Here is a 22,914-nt window from a genome sequence, read left to right as displayed (position 1 = left end):
AATGCTAATAACAATAAAGTTACAACGATGTACACTTCCAGTGTCTGTTCTTAAGGTGTTATGCATAACAAACACACAATCCGAAATACGTTTTGGATTCGTTCGATGCTTTAAACAAATATTTTACTGTTAAAAAAAAGCCACCACGTCCATATTATTGTCCCAAAATGTTTCGTCACCGAAATGACGTCACACAAGTACGTCATAAATTGCGTAATCAAGTGATGAAAATAAAATACGGAAAGCTGATTCTGTAATATATTTTCAAAGAAATAATTGACGACTAAGAAAATTGATGGGATAAATTGATTACTAGGTCGGTGCCGAATAAAGCGAAGTTCTTTTTGCTCTGCCCGTAAATCTGAACCACTCAACATATTAATGGTTGTTCATTGCAGAAATTATTGAATATTAAAATTGTTCATGGTTCATATAAATTGTTCATGTTTGAATAGTTTATTCGGTATAATAAAATAAATATTACATGTCTGACGGGGTGACAGTAAATTTGTCAACTTTCGGAAAAATACTGTCAACCTTGGCTTCGCCTCGGTTGACAGTATTTCCTCAAGTTGACAAATTTACTGTCACCCTGTCAGCCATGTAATATTTATATACTGAAGCTATGCCGGCTGCATATGGCATAAGACCCATTTTTGCACAATTCTGGTCATATTCATGTCACTCTGCTGGTTATGTTGGTTGGTCCTTTTACCTTTGTGAAGCGAACTTCTTCCTAATTTCTTTAACAATTAATAAAATATCTTTCGATCATGAAGTGCAGATGTGCACCCCACTTTTTTATCAACACTTGTCCATTTGTTATTTGCACTTGAAAATTGCCAACAAAGCGGTATGGAATTTTTAGTAATGTTTGTGGCAAATCTAGTTTATATATAGATGTTTACTGATGATTTCATCAACTTGCACTGAAAAACTTAAATTTGTTTGCATACTGTATAGATGTTTTTATTTTTGTTTAGTAAATACTTCCTTTAAATGGAAAGTTCTACAGGCTGATTACTATGCCCTCATGTATTAAGCCCAGTTCTCCCAGAGTGCATATCAAATGTTTTTCATCCTCTCAAAATACAATTTTATAGCTTGTGCATAACATATGGAAACTCTCTGGGTAGAAGTTGAACCACTTATAATATTTGAGGAGAAATTTTAAGTAATTAACCAAACAGGTAAGAAAAATTTAGATGGAACTTGTGATTGGGAAAGTATAGATAGTATAAAAAATATATAATTATAAATGAATAATTTCATGGCCTTTTTGCTGTTTTCTCAATTACAGAATGTCCGAGTTTCTACAGGATGCGGCGGAACGAATCATGATTCTTCAGATTGTACATACACGGGTCATCAATAGGTAATATGTACTGGCAATGGTCAGTAAATAGGCCGTGTTCTGGGAAAAAGGAGTTTAATGAATTTGCGTAGTGTCGTTCCAGATTAGCCTGTGCAGTCTACACAGTTTAATCAGGGACAACAATTTCCGCTTTTATTGCGTTATTTATTTCAAGAAAGACTCTACTTCACAAAAATCCAGTTTAGGCGGAAAGTGTTGTCCCTGATTAGCCTGTGGGGACTGCACATGCTAATATGAGAGGACACTTTACGCACATGCATTAAACCCCCTTTTCACAGATCATGGCTCAAATAAATTGATTGACACATTGAAAATCCAAACATTCTCCAAAGTTACCATTCTTTTTTGGGAAATTGACAGTGGTTAGGCTTGCTGTTTCATGACTTACAATCTAGGCTCTGAGCAACTGAATTGCAATACTAAAAACTGTTGCTTATCTCAATTACAATACTGTTTAGTACTATTTGGTTCACAATTTTGGAAGCTTTGATGTTACAAATTGTGCCCTATTTTTGTCAGTAAGAAATATAGTTAGAGACAGGTAGAATTAAGAATTGCTTGTGTTAGTAACAGGTAATATTAACCCTTTACTGCTAAGAAGCAAAATGAAAATGGATATATGCAACGAGCATAAAACCAGAACAGCCAGCAAGTAACTCGCAGTCTGTTCAGGTTTTATGCTGTTTACCGACAATCAGTAACACTTGAATCTATTGTTAGAAAGATATTTAATTAATTTGATTTTCTAAAACCGGACTAAAAACTCGCCAAAATGTGTATCTGATTGTGAAAGGTTTAAGCCAGGGTTAGAGATTCTCCTATGTGTCCTTACAGATATCACAAGCTGCTCCTCTACATGGGCTTACCTGTGTACCAGGCTAAGGACCTGAAAATCAACTCTTTCTGTAAAATAGTCAGCGAGTTTGCGCTCGAGTACCGGACCACACGCGAGAAAGTCCTTCAACTCTTGGAAAAGAAGGCCAATCAAAGGGAACGCAAAAAGACTCGCGGAAAGATGATTGTTGATGTAAGATTTTTACGGCTTGTGTTTTTGGCTTTGTTTTTTTGTGGCTGTAAAAATGGTTCAAAGAATGATGGGAAAAGGAAGTTGTTTTTCTGATTCTGCAAAATATGGTAGTAATTTTCATGAACAATTGGGGACGGGAGACTGATTATCATACATGGTACATGTACTGCAATGCTTAGAAATTGTTTTGGTATTGTGAAAATTACTGATATTGTTCCTTGAACCACTTCCCACGCAAAGTCTGTGTTTGCAGTTCGTGCTTCTATGCTTAAATTTTCTCCCTTTTCATTCTTTCTGGACTTTATATATGCTAAAATAAAAAGTTTTGTTAAGTTTATTGCAGTATTAACAAGAAATTTGACATGTTTTTTTCAAAGCCGAAATATATTTTCTAAATTACAAAATGATACAATAAGCTGGTAAAAACTTAAAACAAAAATAAAAGAAAATGATGCAATATTGAAGATATTTACTGCTTATACTTCACAGCTTTCCTTACCAGATGATATTGATAATAAGATTAAAAAGGCAAGTGGTAAAAAAATAGTGCAACAACCTCAAATTGTGCGAGGAGTCAATCATGCTCATTTATTCATTAATAAATAAACAATACATTATATAGTTAGACTTGTGTACATCATTTAGTTATCCTTGTGTTCATTTGTTTATCAATAAAATGTACTTATTAACCATCATTTAGTGAGAAGTTTTTAACAGAGCTGTAATATGTTTTCTTGTTACATGTATATAGATTTTTCTAGTATAACAAGATAACAGGGTAGGCTGAGTCTTCTTTTCAAGTTATAAAAACAAATTTAGTAAATTAGTTTAAGTGAATTAAGATGTTTTTAAGTATTTGAAAGAAGTAATGATTAATTGTATGATTTTAAGATTGTATTAATAAAATCAATGTTAAATAACTTTATGAGACATAATAAAGGCACACACCAAGTTGCCTGTAAAAAGCTAGACAAATCTACATGTAAATATCATTGGAGCCGCATCAGGCAATAATGGGTGTTATTACATATATATGCGGCAAGCTTTGCTCAAGAACAGCCTTGGTATCAACACATCTCTACAATCTGGTCCAAATTACCCTGTTCGCAGTAAAATAATGAACGGGTTTGTGGTCTCGTTAGCTGACAGGGAAGCTCCTGACCAGAGTATGTTGATGCGTAGGCTGTTCTAGAGCTTTGCTGGCAGCATATGGCATAAGACCCATGTTCGCATGATGCAACTAATTGTATGGATCATTTGAGTAAGTAATATGTTTTGTCATTGTTTTATTTGTAGGAACTGAATAGCAATGTATGATTGCCTGTTGTATTATGTATTACACATTTATGGTGTATATTGTCATGAACCACATATCAAATTTATGCAAATCTCTCATAAGGTAGACTGAGCACTTTTATTTTGTGATAAAACTGGGCAAACTCTACCTGCATATGTCTCAGATCAGCCCATTCAATTCTCACAGTCTTTCTTACAATGGATGTCACTTTCCACTAACAGTGGAATTATTGTTCAAAGAAACGTGTTTTAATCAGAAATTTGGATCAGTCATTACCCACTGCTCTGGCTGGTTCAGGATGATTACTAAACCAGGTTTTCCCCTCGAAATGCCTGGCAAAAGCTTTGATAGAACTATTGGCAGATGAGTATTATACAAATTTAAGTGTACCCAATTTTACAAATTCTTGCATTTAAAGTTAAATTCAATGTGAGAACAATATTTTTAACATAAAGAGAAGATCTGTTATTTGCTTGTCACATTTTTCAATGACTTAAAATGAAAGTGTGCTGTCTAAATTTGTATTTTAGTCAAAATTGAGTTTTTTTAATTGAAATATTGTAATCAGATGAAGATATATGTTGTGAAATGTGATTTGCATGTCCACAAAGATGCGTCACACGCCAATTATTCTGGTACTTATTCTGCAACTTCTGCTGCAAGTGATGTCTGAAGCATCAGGTTTGGTTGTGTAACACAGAACCGATTAAATTAATTTATATTTTAAAAAATTAACACATTTATTCATCGTCTTGCTTATTGCAAGAGTTCATTTTTTACATCCCGATATATTGTTTAATGGAAGTGATTTGAGGAAATTATAAAATGTAATCATTTTTTTCTTTCACGATGTGGCTTTTATCTTCACATGAATGGCAACTTGGATAGCTAAATTGTTTTTATAATCTGCATGCTAATATTAATTTTTAGTACATATACAACTTGGTTAATATGAGCCGCATCATCGTTAACCCTTTCCCACTCAGAAGTGTAGTGAAAATGGCTATGTGCAAACAGTATAAAACCAGAAAGCCTGCAAGTATGAACTGGCAGTCTGTTCAGGTTTTATGCTGTTTGCCACTCATCAGTATCTAAGGGTTGGAAATGAAGCCTTTAAAACTTGAATCTAGTAAGAAAGGTCTTTAATAATCCCCAGGTCTGTCCGTACTGGCCACTATCTCCTTCTACACTATTAGCACTAAAACCTTGAAACTTAAACACATGGTAGCTATGAGCATACCGTATGTGCCACAGTGCACTATTTGGAATTTTGATCTGACCCCTGGGGCAAAAGCTGTGGCGTGGGGATCTGCCGCGGCTCCACCATTTAGAGTTTAATTTAATTTTCAAAGATACTTTTAGTGCATCAAAATAAGTATCTAAGTGGTAAAGGGTTAAGATGGGTTTGATGCCATATGCACAATGGCTTAGTCTGGTCAGGATCTACGCTGTTTTTAAAGTCAAGCAAGATTTCTTGATCTCATAAGTGGACAGGGTTGATCCTGAACAGACTGCGCGTATTTGCAGGCTGGTCTTGAGATCTTCTGGTTGCATATGCATAAGACCCATTTTCGCATGAGGCCGGTCATATGTTGTTATGGGTCTGATACTGATACTGATATTATCATATAAATGTCATTGTTCAATGCACACATTCATAGGAATTGCTGCAGTCATATTATATGTTTATGTGTACAGTCGAAACTGACTTAACGGCCACCTGAATTTACTGGTCACCTGCAGACAACGGTCAGTCTGGAATCCCCCTGACGAAAAACACTCTATATTACACTTGAATTAAATGGCCACCTGTCCATAACGGCCAACGGCCACTGTATTCCACTCCGAAATTCATGTTTGAACTGAAATCAACGGTCACGCGTCAGTCGTCTCGAGTCGCGAAAATCAAAAACACAGCAAGTCATTTGTCCATCTATTTTGCGGTTAAAGCGTTTGATAGCGGTATTTGCCTTTGATAGTATAAAAACGGCCCGTTGCAAGTAAACAAATAATAAGATGTTGAGAAGGTTTGTTTTCCGGGGATAATTTTGGGGGTATCTTCAAAAGAAAATATGTCAGAGTTTGGGTTATCTTCAAAAGAAAATATGTCAGAGTTTTTGACATGTTTAAAGTAATTATCTCTAATTAAATGACCGCTAATTAGTACTTTGAATTAGAACGGTATAATTACACCGTACTATCGGTTTATGACAGCGAATCTGCTTTTTAGACTTGTAAGGACGTGACGTCAACGGCACGTGACAAGCTTTATTTACTGAATGATCGAGATGCATGAGTAAACAATTATACTAGCATTGATAAAGTCATTGCTTTGGTTTAATAACAATATGAAATTAAATCAATCTATAAGATATTATTCTGTATTATTCAATGTAAGTAAATTCTGTTATGATGCTTAGTTAACGGCAATGATCATTTGTTTTACACTGTATGCAAACAACTGGGTGGGGTAACGACGTAGCAATACTACCAACTGACAAACCATCTTAAAATTGTGATCGGAATTCAACGGTCACCTGTAGACAACGGTCACTTTGATCATTTCCCTTGACTGACCGCTGAATTCAGGTTTGACTGTATATTTTGTGTAAAAGAAGTATGCATGATTGGCTCACATTGAGTGAGTTTGTTAAATGTAGGCCCAATATCATTGAACAAATGTAATCAGTTATAAGAATTTATAGCTATATGCAGTTTGCATCTTGCCATTCATATCTTTTCGCTAGTAATACTGTTTGAATCAGAAATAAGTTTTGCTGCAGATAATATTAAAAGGATGTAATAATTATATAGACAATATTATACTGTCTGACACTTTAAACATTCTTAACAATGAAACATTTAAAATAAAATAAAAAATATTTTCTATTATCGGATAAGTATTCTTGTAGCTAACATGAGCATCTTTCCAAATTGATTGTAATGCAATACTCAGATCAATTACAACACATAAATAAGGCATTAAGGGTATTCACAGTGAACATTTTCAAGACCACGTTTCCTTATAAGAATAGCTGTACTTGAAGCAATGTACTACAGAATAATAATAAGGCCCTGTTCTGGGAAAACTGGGCTTAATGCATTTGAAAAAGTGTCATCCCAGATTATCATCCCGTAATCAGGGAAAACACTTATTTGATAAAAACTTCAAAAAAGCGCAAACTAATGTACCTTATTAGCCTGTGCGGATGCAGCAACAGGCTTATCTAGGACGTCACATTACGCACATGCATTTAGCCAAGTTTTCCTGGAACAAGTCACAATTTGATTGTTGCCATTATTTTCTGTGGCCAGGTGGGCAAGTTCAAGAGTTCAAAGGGCGGGTCTTCCAAGAAGGGTTCAGAGGATGAGGAGGCATTACAGAAGGTGCTTGCCAATGGCTACACAAGTAGCGACGATCGGGGGTTGCCAGGGAGACAGAGACGCAGCAGGTTGGGACCAGCAGGTAACTTGGGTGGTCTGATGTAATAACAAGGCTTTTCAGTTTGTTCAGTGGTTGGTACACTCACTTCTCATTGTGGGGATCTAGGTCAACTCTTTCCTACTTTGAAGCAACGTTAAAATTGCTATGTGCAAACAGCATAAAACCAGAGCAGCTTGCCAGTTACTCGCAGTCTGTTCAGGTTTTATGCTGTTTGCTGCTTATCAGTATCAAAGGGTTGGAGATGAAGCCTTAAAAACTTGAATCTAGTAAGAAAGGTCTTATAAGTAAAAATAGCTTTCTAAGGGACCACAAATGCGTGAAAATACTTATCTAAGTGATGAAGGGTTAAATCCCGGTTCTTGGAAGCATGTGAGATTGGTTAGTGGTCACCAAACCTGACAGGAGAGGCCTCCTGTGGGTGCTCAGGCTTCAAAAGAGGACCACACCAACATTAATAATAACTTTCAGTAAAAAAAAAATTGATGGAAATTGCAGCTTTAATTCAATCACACAATTTCAGAAAATCCACTAATCTAGGGATACTAATATAGATGACCTGTTAAAATTATCATACTACTATGATACTACTGATATATCATCTGCAATGATTTGACTGTAAATACCATTTGTGCATAAAAAGGGGGTCAGCATAGTTTGTACCTGCAGATTAGATGGAATTTTCCAAAGTTGTGATGATTGCCAGAACAATTAATATCAACTGTTTGTATATTACATTTTCCTTTCAAGTGTCAGGGAAGAAAGCTTACATTGTCATGTTGAAATGGCAATTAAAGATTATATATATCATGAACAATTTATGTAACAAAGAACGCTTTTCAGATACAAAATCACCAAATAATTATTATGATCATCAGAAATTGTGTATGGTATTTAATAGTGTGATCATTATTTAAAAAATTGCTATTAAAATTGAAGATTTAATTCTCTAAATTAAAAATCTTACTCAAACTAAGTAAGGTTATTTTCCATTGGATCACTGTAAAAACAATTTTAATTAATACATGTGATTATTAGCTTACTGGTTGTCATGGTTACAGACACAGCAAGTTTGAAAAGGAGCAGCCTATCGGGGTCGCGTGGTTGCCTGACAACAGATTCAGAGATGTACGACACAGGGGATGACGAGCTACTGGAGGCCTGCGTTCGTACTGCCACCACGCCAACCACTCGGGCCCCACGTGAGCGGAAGAAGGGGGCACGTAATCGAAAATCTTGTAAGTTTTTTTTCATTTGATAAGGTTCACGTTTAAGTCTCAAGATTTGTGTAGCGTTTTCTTTTAAGCCTTTCAATTAGCATAATGTTTATTCATTGTTATTCCTTATGTATTGGAAAGTATTAAGTTGGTAATTTGTTTTTTGTTGAACTTTTATCTTTTTTGTCTACTTTATTCCTGTATTGTAGATAAGCATTTAGCAATGTGTTTATCCGTTCATATAACTGCAAACAAGTAGTACTTGTTATTCTCTGTGACTGCACAGTGCTGTCTATTGTACACAAATTTCAGTCCTGGTAATACTAATTTTCTTTCTTGAGTGCACAAAGTCTGTGTGTTTAAATAAAGTTAGTTTTATTTATTAGTTAAATTTTTGCCAGATTTTATTCTCACTTTCTATGAGATTGTTCAATTTTGTAGTATTCATTTCACTAGATTATTCTGGCCACATACAGCATGTAATTTTCAGTTTTTAAGAAAAATTATCAATCTGTTTTGGAGGAAAAAGAATTCTTCCACTGACCTGTATATCAAAATAACTGTTATGTGTTTCTTCTTATGTAATGACTTCTTGCAATTTAGTTGTGATTCATGAATGTTCCAGCAAACATGCGGGAATTCCAACTTTTCTGAACATATTCAATTTCATGATAGGTAAACAAACGAGTGTTCTGCACAACAGTTTATGCCACAAAATTAGCCTCAGTATTCAACAAAAATTTTACATTATTTTTATTTAAGATGCTGAATCTGTATATTTTCCAAATTATGTGAATATCACTGTTTTCAAAATTAAATTTTGTCGAATCCCACAAATGATAGGGTTTGGATTTTCAGTCTTTCCGCCCAACCGTCCCTTCTTCCAAGTTTAACATCTTAACCTTGACATCTTTGCGTCACATTATTATTTATAATGACATTATTTATTATTCCTATAAGGTTTTATACTTCCATTGATGATGTTCGTTGGAAAACACTTTCAACACACCCACATCACCTGACCTTGACCTTCTTTTTGGACTTAAAAAAATTCTGAAGGTCAGAATTGTTGGTTCACCTCAAAATGATATGTTTTGTCTAACACCAATACAGCTTGCTTCAAAGTTTTGATTATTGAGTGGATATTATCTATGAACTCTCTCAACACACCCACATCACTTGACCAAATTTTGACCCTGAAATTCACCAACTTTTTGTCTTAGATTTTTTAAATAGGCCCATGAATCAAGAAAGACAAGGCTTTCATAGGTGGTATGCATTTATTGAATGCACATTTTAATAGCAAGGGCGAAGAAAACGTTCGAAGGAAAAAAATTGCCAGCAATTTTGGCTTTGTTTATATACAATTTTGTTAACTTCTGCTTTGACAATAATCACTAGAAATAAATCTGTAGACATATATGCATGGACACTGAAAACTTTGACATTCATCATCTTAAATTGGTTACCAGAGAAATGTAAACTTATAAGGACTTATTTTTTTATCGAAATTAATAGCCAATTTGATTATCAAGTTATTGTTATAATGTTTATCTTATGATCTTTCAATAATATAAGTATGCATTTTTTAAAAACCTTTAAAGGCTTTTATTTTACAGATTTAGCATCTTTTACTTGGAAGTTACTAAATTAATTTTGTGGTGTAAAATGTTTTACCATTTGTCCATATATAATCAAAGGAATCCGCACATTTTTAGTTTTCTAATTGTCCTTGTCCGCAAACCAAACTTCACCCTGTTGAGTGAATTGACATTCTTAAAATGTTGTTTTCTGTACATGTGACTTTGTTTCGTTGTTGTTGTCTGTGTCATGATTGTGTGTGAAAGTGCTTGTTGTTGTGTCGTGACGTGATTTGGAGCATTTTGTTCTGTCCCATTAGTAGGACTACAATTATCTGCCCCTGTCAAAAAACTATAAGTTACCTCCCTTATTCAAATTGGTGGAATTTGTTACCAGTAATTTCAGGTGTTTCTTCTTCTCTATGGTCGTCTGTATATAAAATATGTGATAAGTATTTCAATTTACTTAATACATGTTTGCATGATAATCATGGCCATCATAAGTAAGTATCCATTTCCATAGTTTATAAGGATACTCAACCAAAATGTAAACATTGCAAGGAACTATCCCTACCAACTACTTTACTGCTTAATTCAGTGTTTGAATACCCGGTACATGTCTGTTATGTGTATATTATTGTGGTGTGTTTGTGTGCATGAGTTTTCATTGAATATATAGATTGACTGTTTGGAACCATTTTGATATGTGTCCATTAACTTCCCATATTTACCAAACGAAAGATCAATTAAAACCTAAAGACAGAAATTATTTTTACCATAGTTTAAAAGTAATAATGTTGAAGAAATTGTTTTAAACACTAGTGCAACTATATTCTCTGAAAACTTGCTGTTTTTTTTCCAAAGAACTGTATACATTTTCTATGCCCAATGTGATATGAGTCAACTTTTACCTATTTCAGTCCAAGATAGTGATACTGAACATTAGGTAACACAGAGTGTGCTCTCTGTTACTATGATAATACTGTTACCATGGTAATCTCAATGCAATAAATGAGAATAAATGAACTGCGCTCTTGGAAGACTGGACTTCATGCATGTGCATAAAGTGTTATAACATATTAGCTTTTGCAGACTGCACAGTCTAATTTGGTATGACACTTCCACACTAGACTCAATTTTTGTTTAGTAAGGGAACTTCATTAAACTGAAAATTCCATCAAAGCATGATAATTATTTCCTATTGCAATATTTGCCATTTTATTAGAATCATTACTTGACTGTGGTTCTGTTTTGTAAAATATAACATTCCAAACAATCTTCATCCACTCTTGCAGATCTATAGATTTAAGGTGATCTGTATGAAATTATACTGATTAAACTGTATTACCAATTTAAATTCTGTGAAATATATGTATATCTCTATAGTCCAATTATGTTATGGCATTAAGAAACACATACACAAGCTTATGTAAATTTAGAATTGAGAAAAGTCATGTTTTGTTGCTAACGTATGTCTTCCTATATAAACAGGTTTGTATATGCACTTAGTTGCCATGGTAACAATTTCTAGAATACTTGTTGTCGCAACTTAGTTAAGCACTGGAATTTAGTTTGAGTTGTAGAAATTTGAAATTAGTTAATGCAAGTGGTATTATAGTCATTTTGGTTTTGTCTTGCAAAGAATAATAAGAGCTTAATTTTTGCATATTCATGCTATATTTCACTGTTGGTTTTTGTCTCAGGTGACATTTATATTTCCTTACAATTGTTAAATTACTGGTCTTTATTTGCTTTCATTTTGTTTGTAATTTAAACAGTTTATATTCATTACATGTAGTTCAAAACTGAAGAAATGTTTCTCTGCTTTTTGCCCTGCACATGGCAGTATTTGAACAAAAGCTGTTGTGTTTACATATTATACAGATACAAGTCAACAGTGATAACATTCAAATCAGTTTTTTGGCACTTGTTTCAGGTGAACACATTATTGAATTACTGAGTAGGGAGACTAGCTTAGGAACCCTAAATTGTATTAACATTTTAATGGGCATTTCTTGTAAACAGATTCAGATTCATGTTGCAATGCTTCATGCCATTGTGTTGTCATAAATAAATTGTTCTGCATCAACCTTCACTGGTCTAACCTGCTACAATTACCTCAAGCAAGGTCAAATCACCTTGCTACATAATTGTACACAAACATGAAAAGGAAACAAAACAAAAAAACATACTTAAAATTAAAATGAGTATTTCGATTGATTATGATCACATGCCTTGATATGACACAGGGATTTTATAAAATCCTTGCTGATTTCTGTTTGGCGATTATGTCATAGATTTGTATATTTACCCAAAGTAATGACTGTGGTATCATCTTGTTTGCTGTCAATATCAGGACAGTGGTTTCATCTATTTAACTGTTGATATCATGACAGTTGTCTCCCCTATTTACTGTTAATATCAGGGCAGCGGTTTACCCTATTTGGCTGTCAATATCAGGACAGTTGTCTCCCCTATTTGCTGTAAATATCAGGACATTGGTTGACCCCCTTATAATGTCTATATCAAGACAGCAGTCTTCTCGATTTTGATGTCAATATTAGGATAGCAGTCTTCTCTATTTTGATGTCAATATCAGGACAGTGGTCTCCCCTATTTTGATGTCATTATCAGGACAGTGGCCTTAAATATTTTGATGTCAATATAAGGACAGTGGTCTCCCCTGTTTTGATGTCAATATCAGGACAGTGATCTCCCCTATTTTGATGTCAATATCAGGAAAGTGGTCTCCCCTATTTTGATGTTAATATCAGGGCAATGGTCTTCACTTGTTTAAGTCAACATCAGGACAGTGGTCTCCCCTATTTTGATGTCAATATCAGGACAGTGGTCTCTCCTATTTTGATGTCAATATCAGGGCAGTGGTCTCCCTTATTTTGATGTCAATATCAGGACAGTGGTCTCCCTTATTATGATGTCAATATCAGGACAGTGGTCTCTCCTATTTAATGTCAATATCAGGACAGCGGTCTTTCCTAGTTTGTTATTATCAGGAAAGACCACTGTGACAAAACATTTTACTGAACAAGAAAGACAATAACTTTCACTGAACTCCTTATAGTGGCCTCCCTTCTGTTAATATAAGGGAAGACCACAATCGAAAGTTTATTTTTGAATATCTGTATTCAAAATGTCATAGAATGGAAGCTCTTTGAGACGGTTAAACTATTCAGACAATTTGTTTAAAAAAACACATTTTGTTAGGTTCACTTGTTATATCTGTTGGTAGACATGTACAAATATATCAGAAACCATTTTAACCTGAACAAAAATTAAATTGTTATTATAAGTGTGTTTCTCCGCTAAACATAAGTTTGCAATTATTTTGCTATTGTTCACGCTTATCATATTAATTGCCAAGGGGAATGAATGCTTTCTCAACAATTTCACTGTGTTGCTATTGTTAAACTAATTAACATGTTTGCAGAAAAAGGAAGCAAGTAATAGACAAATTAGATCATATAAGACAATAGTCATAAAATTGATTTAAGTGGAATGGGTTAAAAAAATGGCCAACTAAGACCATATTTGTGCAAGTTGTTTGATGTTGAAATAATTTCTATATCGTCGTTTCAGTCTACGATCAGTATTTGACCACATAGGTTAGCTGTAAGTCTGAGCTGGTGTACAGCAAAAAAATCTGTTAATTTGGAGTTGTTCAGAAGTTTGCAAAATTGTTGCTAAGATTGGCTTTTTAGTGCATTTCAGTTTGTATTTTTTGTGCAAAGCTCTGTATATAATAATGATATTTTGACATGTTTGTTAAGCTTCAGATTTAATTTGCTTGCAAATTTGATGCTTACATATAAATTATTTTCTGCACTAAAATTTGTATGTTATTTTCTTAATTAGTCTTAAAAACTTAAAAGCTGTAAATAGGTCAGTAGAAGGCAAAGAGCGATTCGTTTTTATAGAAATTAGTGTTTCAATATACTTCTTTCAAATGGCTTGTCAAAAATAGTTTTGATTGCAAAAAGTTTGTAAGTTAACAAAATTTAATTAATACATGTAAATTTAAAGAAAATCTGAAATACAGTATCTTTCCTTATAACAAAGCCAATGTAATTTGATGTTGTGTATGCCCCTTTCAAAGAAAGCAATAGTGTTTGCACTGTCCTGTTTGTCTGTGTGGCTGTACATATGTGTTTTCTTTCTCCGCTACAACTTTGCCATATATCAATGGATTAAAAAAATAACTTGCCATAATTGTCCACCATCGTAAGACACACTGTCGCTTGTTACATGCGTCTCAGTACCTCTAAGGTAAATGTCACACTAAATCAAAGGTCAATTTTTGCCTTAAAACTGCATGAAAATTTCTGTCTCAGCTTTAAAACTGTCATTTATGGATTGATTTCAAAATGAGCAAAAATGAAACCATCGTAAGATGCTGTGTTAAATTTAGCACCAATCTTCCTACTCACAAGGTCACACTTAGAGGTCAAAAGTCAAATTTGGTCATAAAACAGTTTTTGGTTGATTTAACATTGTCTTGTGTCTCTTCTTGTAAGGTAAAAAAAATTGTGACATTGAGAGGTCAAAGGTCAAATTTGGCAATAAAACAGCTTGTCAAAGCTGTAACTTTTCTTTCAGTTTTCTTAAAATTTCCACATATGACTAAAATGAAAATTGTGAGTGTTGCTTATATCACCCATCTCAATACCTCACAGGTGAAGGTAATACTTAGAGTGGAAAAGTAAAAATTTGCCATACAATTTGGATCATTAATGCCCTGTGGAATTTTTTGTTTTTAATGAAAATCACAATTTGAAGTTGTTATTGTTGTTTGAGACTTTTAGTTTGAGCTAAGTATCGACAATAAGTCCTCCATTTTAGTGAAATAAACTCACCTTAAACTGTATGTCCTCATAACTACCTTGGAGATGACTCCATACTGTGAACTGAAATCCTCGGAATGCCTGCCCTTCTTTTAAGCGCACGATTGTAATATTTGTCATGTTGTTGGATTGTTTGATGTTGCAGGGTGATGTCTAACTATTTTGCTTGAAACATTAACCCTTATTTTTAAATAGGCAGTAATATTTTGTCTGTGACAATGTTTTTACAAACAATTGTACTATAGTACAGATAATTGGACTAGTTTTAATGAGAGTACATTGTATTTAGTAATTGAATGAGACATATATCAGTATAGTACTAACTTCACTAAACAATTTCAAGTTTTACATTGCCCGTTGTGCAAATGCTTTTCTTTGATCATTTCAGTGAGGAGAACCTTGAAGAATGGACTTGATGCGGAAGAAATGAGTGCCATCACTAAATCAGAGAAAGTATAAACTGCTTTGTTAGCAGAATAGCGAAAAAGTGTGAGGAGTCATCCGAAGTGTATGTCCAAGTCTTCCATTCTGCAAGAATTATTGCTGTTTCATGTTCTGTGCTGTCAATAAGAATGTACTTAGAGAAATCATTATACACTGTCAATGATCTGCATTGACAGAACTAAAATAAAAATGTTATCTGTTTTGGAATGGTTGGGTTTAACATTTTAAGTGTATAGTTTTTGTTAACATAGTAGTATTAATGTCAACATAAAAATGAGATTACTATAATGTGCTTTCTCAGATTAGTATCTGATGCCTTCATAATTGTGTCTTGTAAAAAAGATGTTTGTCATCTTTAAGATATTGTTAAGATCAAGTTGTGGTAAAAGTTGTATTTATTAAATGTGTATTGTTTGAGAAGTAAGAATTTAATTAAGAATTATCCTATCTATATTTGTTATGTGTTTGTACAAAGTTCTTTAATCTATATTTATTTATTGTTAGATCCAATATGCAAGTGCTTAAAAATCTTTAATGTTTACTAACCTGTTATTCTTTAATTAATTTATACACATATATATATAAATTATTAAACCATTAGTTTCTATAAATGTATTGGGAAAAAAAGACTGTTACAATTGGGGTAAAGAACAATACTGGGATATTTGACAACACACATAAATATGGATGTAGAGAATATTACTTACTGAAATATCTACATGTATCACATCAATTTTCAATTTCATATGTTTTCATTGGTTTGGATTTTTTAAATGATCTTTTTTATTTCATTGGAAACATATACTAGAACTATGCGTCCATATTGAGAACAATGTATAGATGTACGGGAATGGTAAAATGTAACTAGATTGTTATGGTGATAGTAGAAGAATCCTATTTTTGTATTCATGACAAAGTTGTAAATGTTCTGACTGCCATTTTTGATCCGATTATTGACATGTAGGTGTGATATTATTGTTTTGTTTATTTCGTGCCATTGACCACATGCCCCCCTTCCATCTTGTTTGCATTTTATAACAGAAGCTGACACATGCCTTTGTTTATGTGTGTTACAAAGATGATTCAAAGCAGTTATTTTATTCTACAGGCTTTATTACTTGTTGGCTTTTAGTAGTTGTGGGTCTTATTGCTACATCTATTATCATCATTTTAATATTTAGGTGCAGCGTTATCTTTTCTCTTTGTCACCATCAGTTTTCATGTTACTTTATGTACCATGAAAATATTGAGGTTAAGGTTTTTTAGCAACTTACAATGCATTTCAAGTACCATATAACCAAATGCTTTGTATAGATAGTGAATGCTTAGAGCTTTGGTTCTTCTTCTACATTATTGTCTTTGTTATTTTTTGTAAAAAACAGTTTCCAAAGTATTTGTTTATTTATTTTTTAATAAAAATGTGTATTGTTGTAACTTCAGTGTGTGTTACTAGTTTGACAGAAATCCTGATAATTTTACATTAAGTGTAATATACCCATATTGAGGTATAAATGTTTTCTAAACTCACATATTTATTCAGTTCTTACATAAAATATATATGTTGCAAAAGTAATTCAACTTATAGTATGTAATCTTGTAAGTATTGTTAAAGTATTAAATGGCATGAACTCTTTTGCATTGGTTTAATTCTCGTCATTTACATTTCAATGTATTTATTAGTCCATGAACTTGTGTTGTATTAGATAAATATCATGTATAAGTGCAATGACCTTCTACTGACCCTGTGAAAATTACTAACTAAACACTTTAAACATCTTGCCATTTGTTTTTGATAAATGATTTATATGGTTTATTAAAAAAAAAAACCTGCTGATCTGCAAAATAAAAAAGAACAACTGATACATTTGATGTTTTTTTATTGAAAGGTTATTAAACTATCTGTTGATTCAGGACAAAAGGCAAACACAAGTTGTACAGTGTAACACAGATTGCATAAATGTGCAATCAGTCATCTATGGTATGAACACATTTTAAATATTCTGTGATTGGCTTTATATTCAATTTTTATAATTTAAAAAGTAATGACAATAATAGTAATTTGTTGACAGTTTGTCTCTTTGTGTGTTTTATTTGAAAATGTTTAAGCTCTAAATCTTATTAAACAAAACAAATATCTTGCCATATATACGTCTGTGCATATAAAATATACAAAACATGCATTCTTTATTGCTATAATTGCTTTTAGACAATAGTGCAGGATGTCTTTCAGTATTGTATTTATTAACTTAAAGGTAAAACGTCGCATACATTTAAAACCTAACCACACATATTTAGTACACATGTATATCCAAATACAGTTCACTTCCATATGTAGTTAATGTCTTTAAATATATTGCATTGAAGTATGCATACACAATCGTATCATTCATTAATTCCATTCTGTAATAAATAATATTCTGGGATAACCTGAATAGTTACCTGGATCACATAGAGATTGCTTTTAAAAAACTGTGTACAATGTCTCAATATTGTATTGAATTTTTAAATTGGGTTGATGATTTCAAATACATGCATGAAGAGTGTATGTTAGGCCTCATTTTGGCTGAAACAATCTTTTTTTTTTTAATTGGAACATTCTTTGGTTTCCACATAAAAAAATCATACAATTTACAATGTTTAATTATTTTGTGTGAACAATGCTGATAAGAATTTTTACTAACAGGAACATTAAAGTGACTCTTGTTCTCGGTAAGAAAAATGAAAATGAAAAAAAATGTCATAGATATTACAGAGAATGTATACGTTACATTTAAGAATTGAAATATTAACTGTTATGGCTGATAAAAAAATGTCCATTTGTTCATTGATAATAATTGTCAATACAAATGGGTAAAATAAAATGTTTCAAGTTTCAAACAAAATATGGAAAATAGGTCTATTGCTAACATGATGTTTGAAAATACCATTTGAAGTACTTCAGCTTCATAAGTGAAGTGGTAGTCAGTTTTTGCTTTCCAAGGTCCCAGGGTCAAATGCTGGGTACACATTATTTTTTAATCAATTTTTTTACTTGCTATTATAATGAACTTTTTAAAGACTTTTCCAAGTGGTTAATTTTTGTTTTGGAAATACATTTTAAGACTTTAAAAAAATCCATGAACAAGACTATTAAAAAGCTGTTTCAGGATTTATGAATGACATTACTGCATATGCTTACGTTAAAATAATGTGTGTTCAGTAAGGCCGGTGTGAAATCTTATGTATGTTATCCATGCAACTATATTGTCACTCTGTTATTCATTTGTTACGTATGCCTTTCACCATGTGCCCCCTTCAATTTCAATGAATTTTTGCTCTGTCGTGTTTTTGTGAAAATTGCTACAGAAATCAATGACAAGTAAATTGTTATTGCCTTCTTCGGTTAATTAGCCCTTTACCACTTAGATACATGACCTTTCTTACTAGATTCAAGTTTTAAAGGCTTCATTTTCAACCCTTAGATACTAATGAGCAGCAAACAGCATAAAACCTGAACAGGCTGCAAGTTACTCTCTGGCTGTTCTGGTTTTATGCTGTTTGCACAAAGCCTTTTCACTTTGCTTCTAAGAGGGAAAGGGTTTAGGAATGCAGAAATAAGAAGTTTAGTATAAGCCACATTAAGTCGTAGGATTTATAAAACAAGAAGAACTATTTTGTTCTCTTAGTTGCTATAGAAACAGTGCATGCTGGTAGTTGTAGGACCTTATGTCTTTCTTTTTGTCACCATGGAAATGCTATGGGCTTTCCCAGCAGATTCATGATAATGGTATGATTTTATACATTGCTCATTACTGTCTCAAAACAGGCTGTCTTTGATACATCTACATCAAATTTTGCTTCATGAAGCATGTGTTTACTACCAAGCATATACACAATTCTGTATACAAAAGTAATGTATTCATTTACAATAACTCTGTTAGAATCTCTAAATGTATAATAAAATAAAATATATAGTTTACTAAAGAAATACATATTAAAGAAGTTATATTTTCAGTGAATGACTGTTGGGTATGTAAATACATATTCATGAAGCAGACAATTGTGTGTTTGTTCGATGCTATTTGTTACTGAAGATAACTGCATTTGTGTTTTGTTTACTTATGTATTATTGCATGTCATCTAGCTGTTTCTTTTTATTTTTCATGAAAATAAATGTTATAAAAGATTTTGTCTCCATGTTGATGACTATTATCGATGCTCTACCTTAGTAAAAAATGTATTCAAAATGAAGGAATTTGTAAATAAAAAAAAAAAATAAATTTGGAGTTTGGCACTTTGAAACATAACGTTTACGTTAATTACGTTAATTATAATTTACGTTAATTATAAACAAGAAATATCTTTAAAAAAGATATACGGCGTTGATTGTGGTCGATGTTTATGAACGATCAAAAGTTATCTCTATGAGATAAAAAGTAGCGGATGCCTTTTTTCTGCGCAGTTCTTAGCTACATCACAAGCAAATCAATTACGGGGTGTTGCGCCAGATTTCGTGGCTTATTTTGCTTTATGTGATATTATTACTCAGATATCTATATTTACAGAATAGAAAAACACAAGAAACATGAAAATAAATGAGTGCATATAGGTCAGCCGGCAATACTCGAATCTTATTTAATTGCATAATTATAGTATAGTGAATTATTGTGCTCATGCTTAATAAACTGGTCTAAATGGATAAATATTTCTAATTAATTTTATCAAAATTGGTCCTTATCATGCAAATGTTGAAAATCGATGATTGACATACCACAACAATATCGCCGAATATCTTTATTTAGTATCTTTCTGATCAAAACAGACTTCAAGTGCACAAAGTTTACGAGACGGCGTTTATATAAAGATTTCTGCAACTGACCGCAAACTGACCTTGATACCTTGCGGATTGGAATGCAATGCATTAAAGTTAGGTAACAATTCTGCTGCTGAAACGACGGCTTGTTTACGCCAACTGTACACGACCAAGGCAACAGCTGTGCCTAAAATATTGATATATCGACAAGGCGACTAAACGAACTATTTACTCCATCAGACAAAAATAGCATAGATTCCATTTTTTTCCTTCAATGAAAAGATCGCAACCCCTTCTGCGAACTCCGGTGATGAACTGTATATAAACTCTGACTTTCACACACTGGCCGCGAATTGACCCGAAACCTCGCGGGTTGAAATGCAATACAAGTAAGTACTAAATATGAGAATATAGCCTTTAGTATAAACGCTTTTGCGCTGGTAATTCTCTGAAATAAAAGGTGAACGCACAAACTGTATTTATGTCGAAAATTGATTGTAAAACTGTTCTATCTATTGAGCCTTTTCGTTAGAGATAAAATTGTTTCATGCAGTAAAACAGTGTTACAAAGACGCGGATATGTTTCCAATGTTCTGGTGTCACACTCAAATCAGCCAATGGAATAAATGAAGTGTATTCATTCGTACCTAGCCGCGGGAAATTTTATTTGAATATTATTGGACACTTACAAAGGTCGAGTCAGGGTGAAAAGCTGGCTTAATACAGCTTACGCCATAAAAACTAAGCTCTGTTACAATCTGGATTCTTAAATAGCACAAAGTAAAAGTGAAATTAGAAATCCTACAACACAGTACTAGTGAAGTTGATACTAATTTTAAGCAATCTAGAATCATATGTCGTGCTAGGTAACTTGGAAGAGTACTTTGTTATGATATTTAATTATCTATGTACCAAACTGTGTATTGTGCAGGCTTAATGAAAAATAAATGTTCTAAATTAAGCATATGAGAAACGGAGAATTACATATTTTTTTTATACATGTCATTTCAAAACCTATATCGCTATATCTGGTTATAGTGTGCTTGTTAACATAGTTTTCCCTTATGCAATTCTAAAAACCGCTGTTGTATTGTCTTTGAAATACGAATACAGCACTAACAAATGTGTGCTACTAGTGAATAATTGTACCTCAATACCAAAGGCAAATTGATGTTGCGCAAGACTGCATTGAATTGAAATCAAGGAGCAATGACGGCCGAAACTTTGAACTACAATGCTGAGCATAAGGGGCGCCAGCATAAGCAGATTCAATGTGAATATTACCTTTAAGCTCACCTGAGCAGTAAGTGCTCGTAATAAGTAATTTTGATCAACCTTTGGCATGCGTGCAAGCGTCGAGTGACATCAGCTTTAAGCCTTTCAAGGCACTAGAGGCAACATTTAAATCCAATCTTGATGAAACTTGCTCAGAATGTTTATTTGAACATGTCAAGGCCGAGTTTGAATCTCGTTCACATTCATCAAAAACGACTTCACCGAGACAAATCTTAGAAAAGCTGTGTAACCACATGAGAGGCCACATTTGTGTGTCCCTATCTTGATGAAACTTGGTTTGCATGTTTATCATTATAATATTTACGCTGATTATTAAAAACTGGGTCCAAATAGTAGGTCATCAGATCATGATTCGACAATTGTTTTTTCTCTAATTCGGGTAAGCGTTTCAGGCCCTGTCATTGTACAAGGACTTGTTCACAGTTGGTTCATATTACAAACAATGCGAACTATAATCTTTGATGGATCCGCGAACTTTGACTCCATTTTAATACATAAGTACAAACAATAATGAAATTTGTTTCTATAAGAATAACACATTGTTCGATAAGGTTTATTATACACATGAACACATTTTGTACCACAAGAAATAAATTAAAAGATGTCAATACCGACAATAAAGAATTTAACAATTTTGCTGAAAGTAAACAAAAACAGTTTCACAAACATCAAATTATTTTATTGATTGTTTATTTAACAAAATTCGGGATAGTATTCCTATGTTCATAACAACCACTTAGTAACCTTTGGAAGCAATTCAACCTATTGGACACGAACAATTAATGTGTTGACTATCTCGTAGTCCATTATAACTTATACAATCAAAGTCACGTGATCGATAAACATTTCACATAGGAATATTGTCCAGAACACACAAAATATAATGGAACAAAATGCATCATGCTCGAACTAAATTCTTAAGAAAACAGCGGATCCAAAGAAAGGAGATTGTATCAAAAGTTCCTCAACTTCTTGGTTCACGCGATAAGTTTAGTCAACTAAAAACACAAACACACACATTTAAAAAAAGAAATTAGGCAGTCTTATAAGATGTAGACGGCGAATACGCTGGTCAGGGTAAGGGCGAGGCTCAGAATGTTCATATTTCCGTTTGCTGAAAAAAATCAATGTGATTCGTTAAAAATGCAATTGTGCACTTGATTAAAGTACAATGAAAAGGATATTTATACGGAATATTACATGGCTGTTGTGCTCTGATGGGTTGTATCGCGTGCGTTTATTGTGTGATGTTTGAACAGATTTTCACACAATCAAGTTATATACTACAAATCGGAACCTTATAGTATTGAAATATTTCTTTTGTTTATTATACAGCTCCTAACGTTACATAGGTACATTAAAAAAGTATATGCCTTTATGTAGGAGTGGGTTTCCAAATGTTTCGCGAAACGTTAATGATATTTTACGATACACTGTATGTAAAAGAAGTCCGGTTTTTCATCCCTTTACCAATTAAGTAAGTACGATCATTTATTATAGGTATGTTATATAAATTAATATTCTCTGCACCATACCAATACATAGTCGTCCAAATTTGTTTCCAACTTTCCTTTAATAAATCATT

General features: G+C 33.0%; 2 protein-coding genes across 15 annotated transcripts in view; one reads left to right on the top strand and one right to left on the bottom strand.

Moving 5' to 3' along the window:
- LOC127844790 (FH1/FH2 domain-containing protein 3-like) overlaps positions 1 to 19,406 on the top strand; it is a 108,578-nt gene extending 89,172 nt beyond the window's left edge. For 7 of the 12 annotated variants that reach the window (XM_052375252.1, XM_052375253.1, XM_052375262.1 and 4 more), the window contains 5 exons: positions 1,301 to 1,375; positions 2,210 to 2,402; positions 7,015 to 7,165; positions 8,203 to 8,379; positions 15,186 to 19,406. In XM_052375252.1, coding sequence (XP_052231212.1) covers positions 1,301 to 1,375; positions 2,210 to 2,402; positions 7,015 to 7,165; positions 8,203 to 8,379; positions 15,186 to 15,256 — 667 coding nt within the window. In that variant the 3' untranslated portion in view covers positions 15,257 to 19,406. Of the gene's footprint in view, positions 1 to 1,300; positions 1,376 to 2,209; positions 2,403 to 2,891; positions 3,181 to 7,014; positions 7,166 to 8,202; positions 8,380 to 8,983; positions 9,034 to 10,858; positions 10,885 to 13,535; positions 13,569 to 15,185 lie in introns of those variants that run through there. The other 5 variants (XM_052375258.1, XM_052375256.1, XM_052375255.1 and 2 more) reach the window with 5 other exon arrangements.
- A 2,462-nt stretch (positions 19,407 to 21,868) lies between these two features.
- Positions 21,869 to 22,914, bottom strand: part of LOC127844804 (prion-like-(Q/N-rich) domain-bearing protein 25) — a 26,647-nt gene continuing 25,601 nt past the window's right edge. For all 3 annotated transcript variants that reach the window (XM_052375307.1, XM_052375308.1, XM_052375306.1), the window contains one exon: positions 21,869 to 22,443. In XM_052375307.1, the coding sequence (XP_052231267.1) occupies positions 22,373 to 22,443 (71 nt within the window). In that variant the 3' untranslated portion in view covers positions 21,869 to 22,372. The remainder of the gene's footprint in view (positions 22,444 to 22,914) is intronic.

Source organism: Dreissena polymorpha, chromosome 9 (genome assembly GCF_020536995.1).
Source record: "Dreissena polymorpha isolate Duluth1 chromosome 9, UMN_Dpol_1.0, whole genome shotgun sequence".
Classification (NCBI taxonomy): Eukaryota; Metazoa; Mollusca; class Bivalvia; order Myida; family Dreissenidae; genus Dreissena; species Dreissena polymorpha.
The sequence above is the reverse complement of the archived record's forward strand: the minus strand, read 5'-3'. Positions and strand labels throughout refer to the sequence as shown.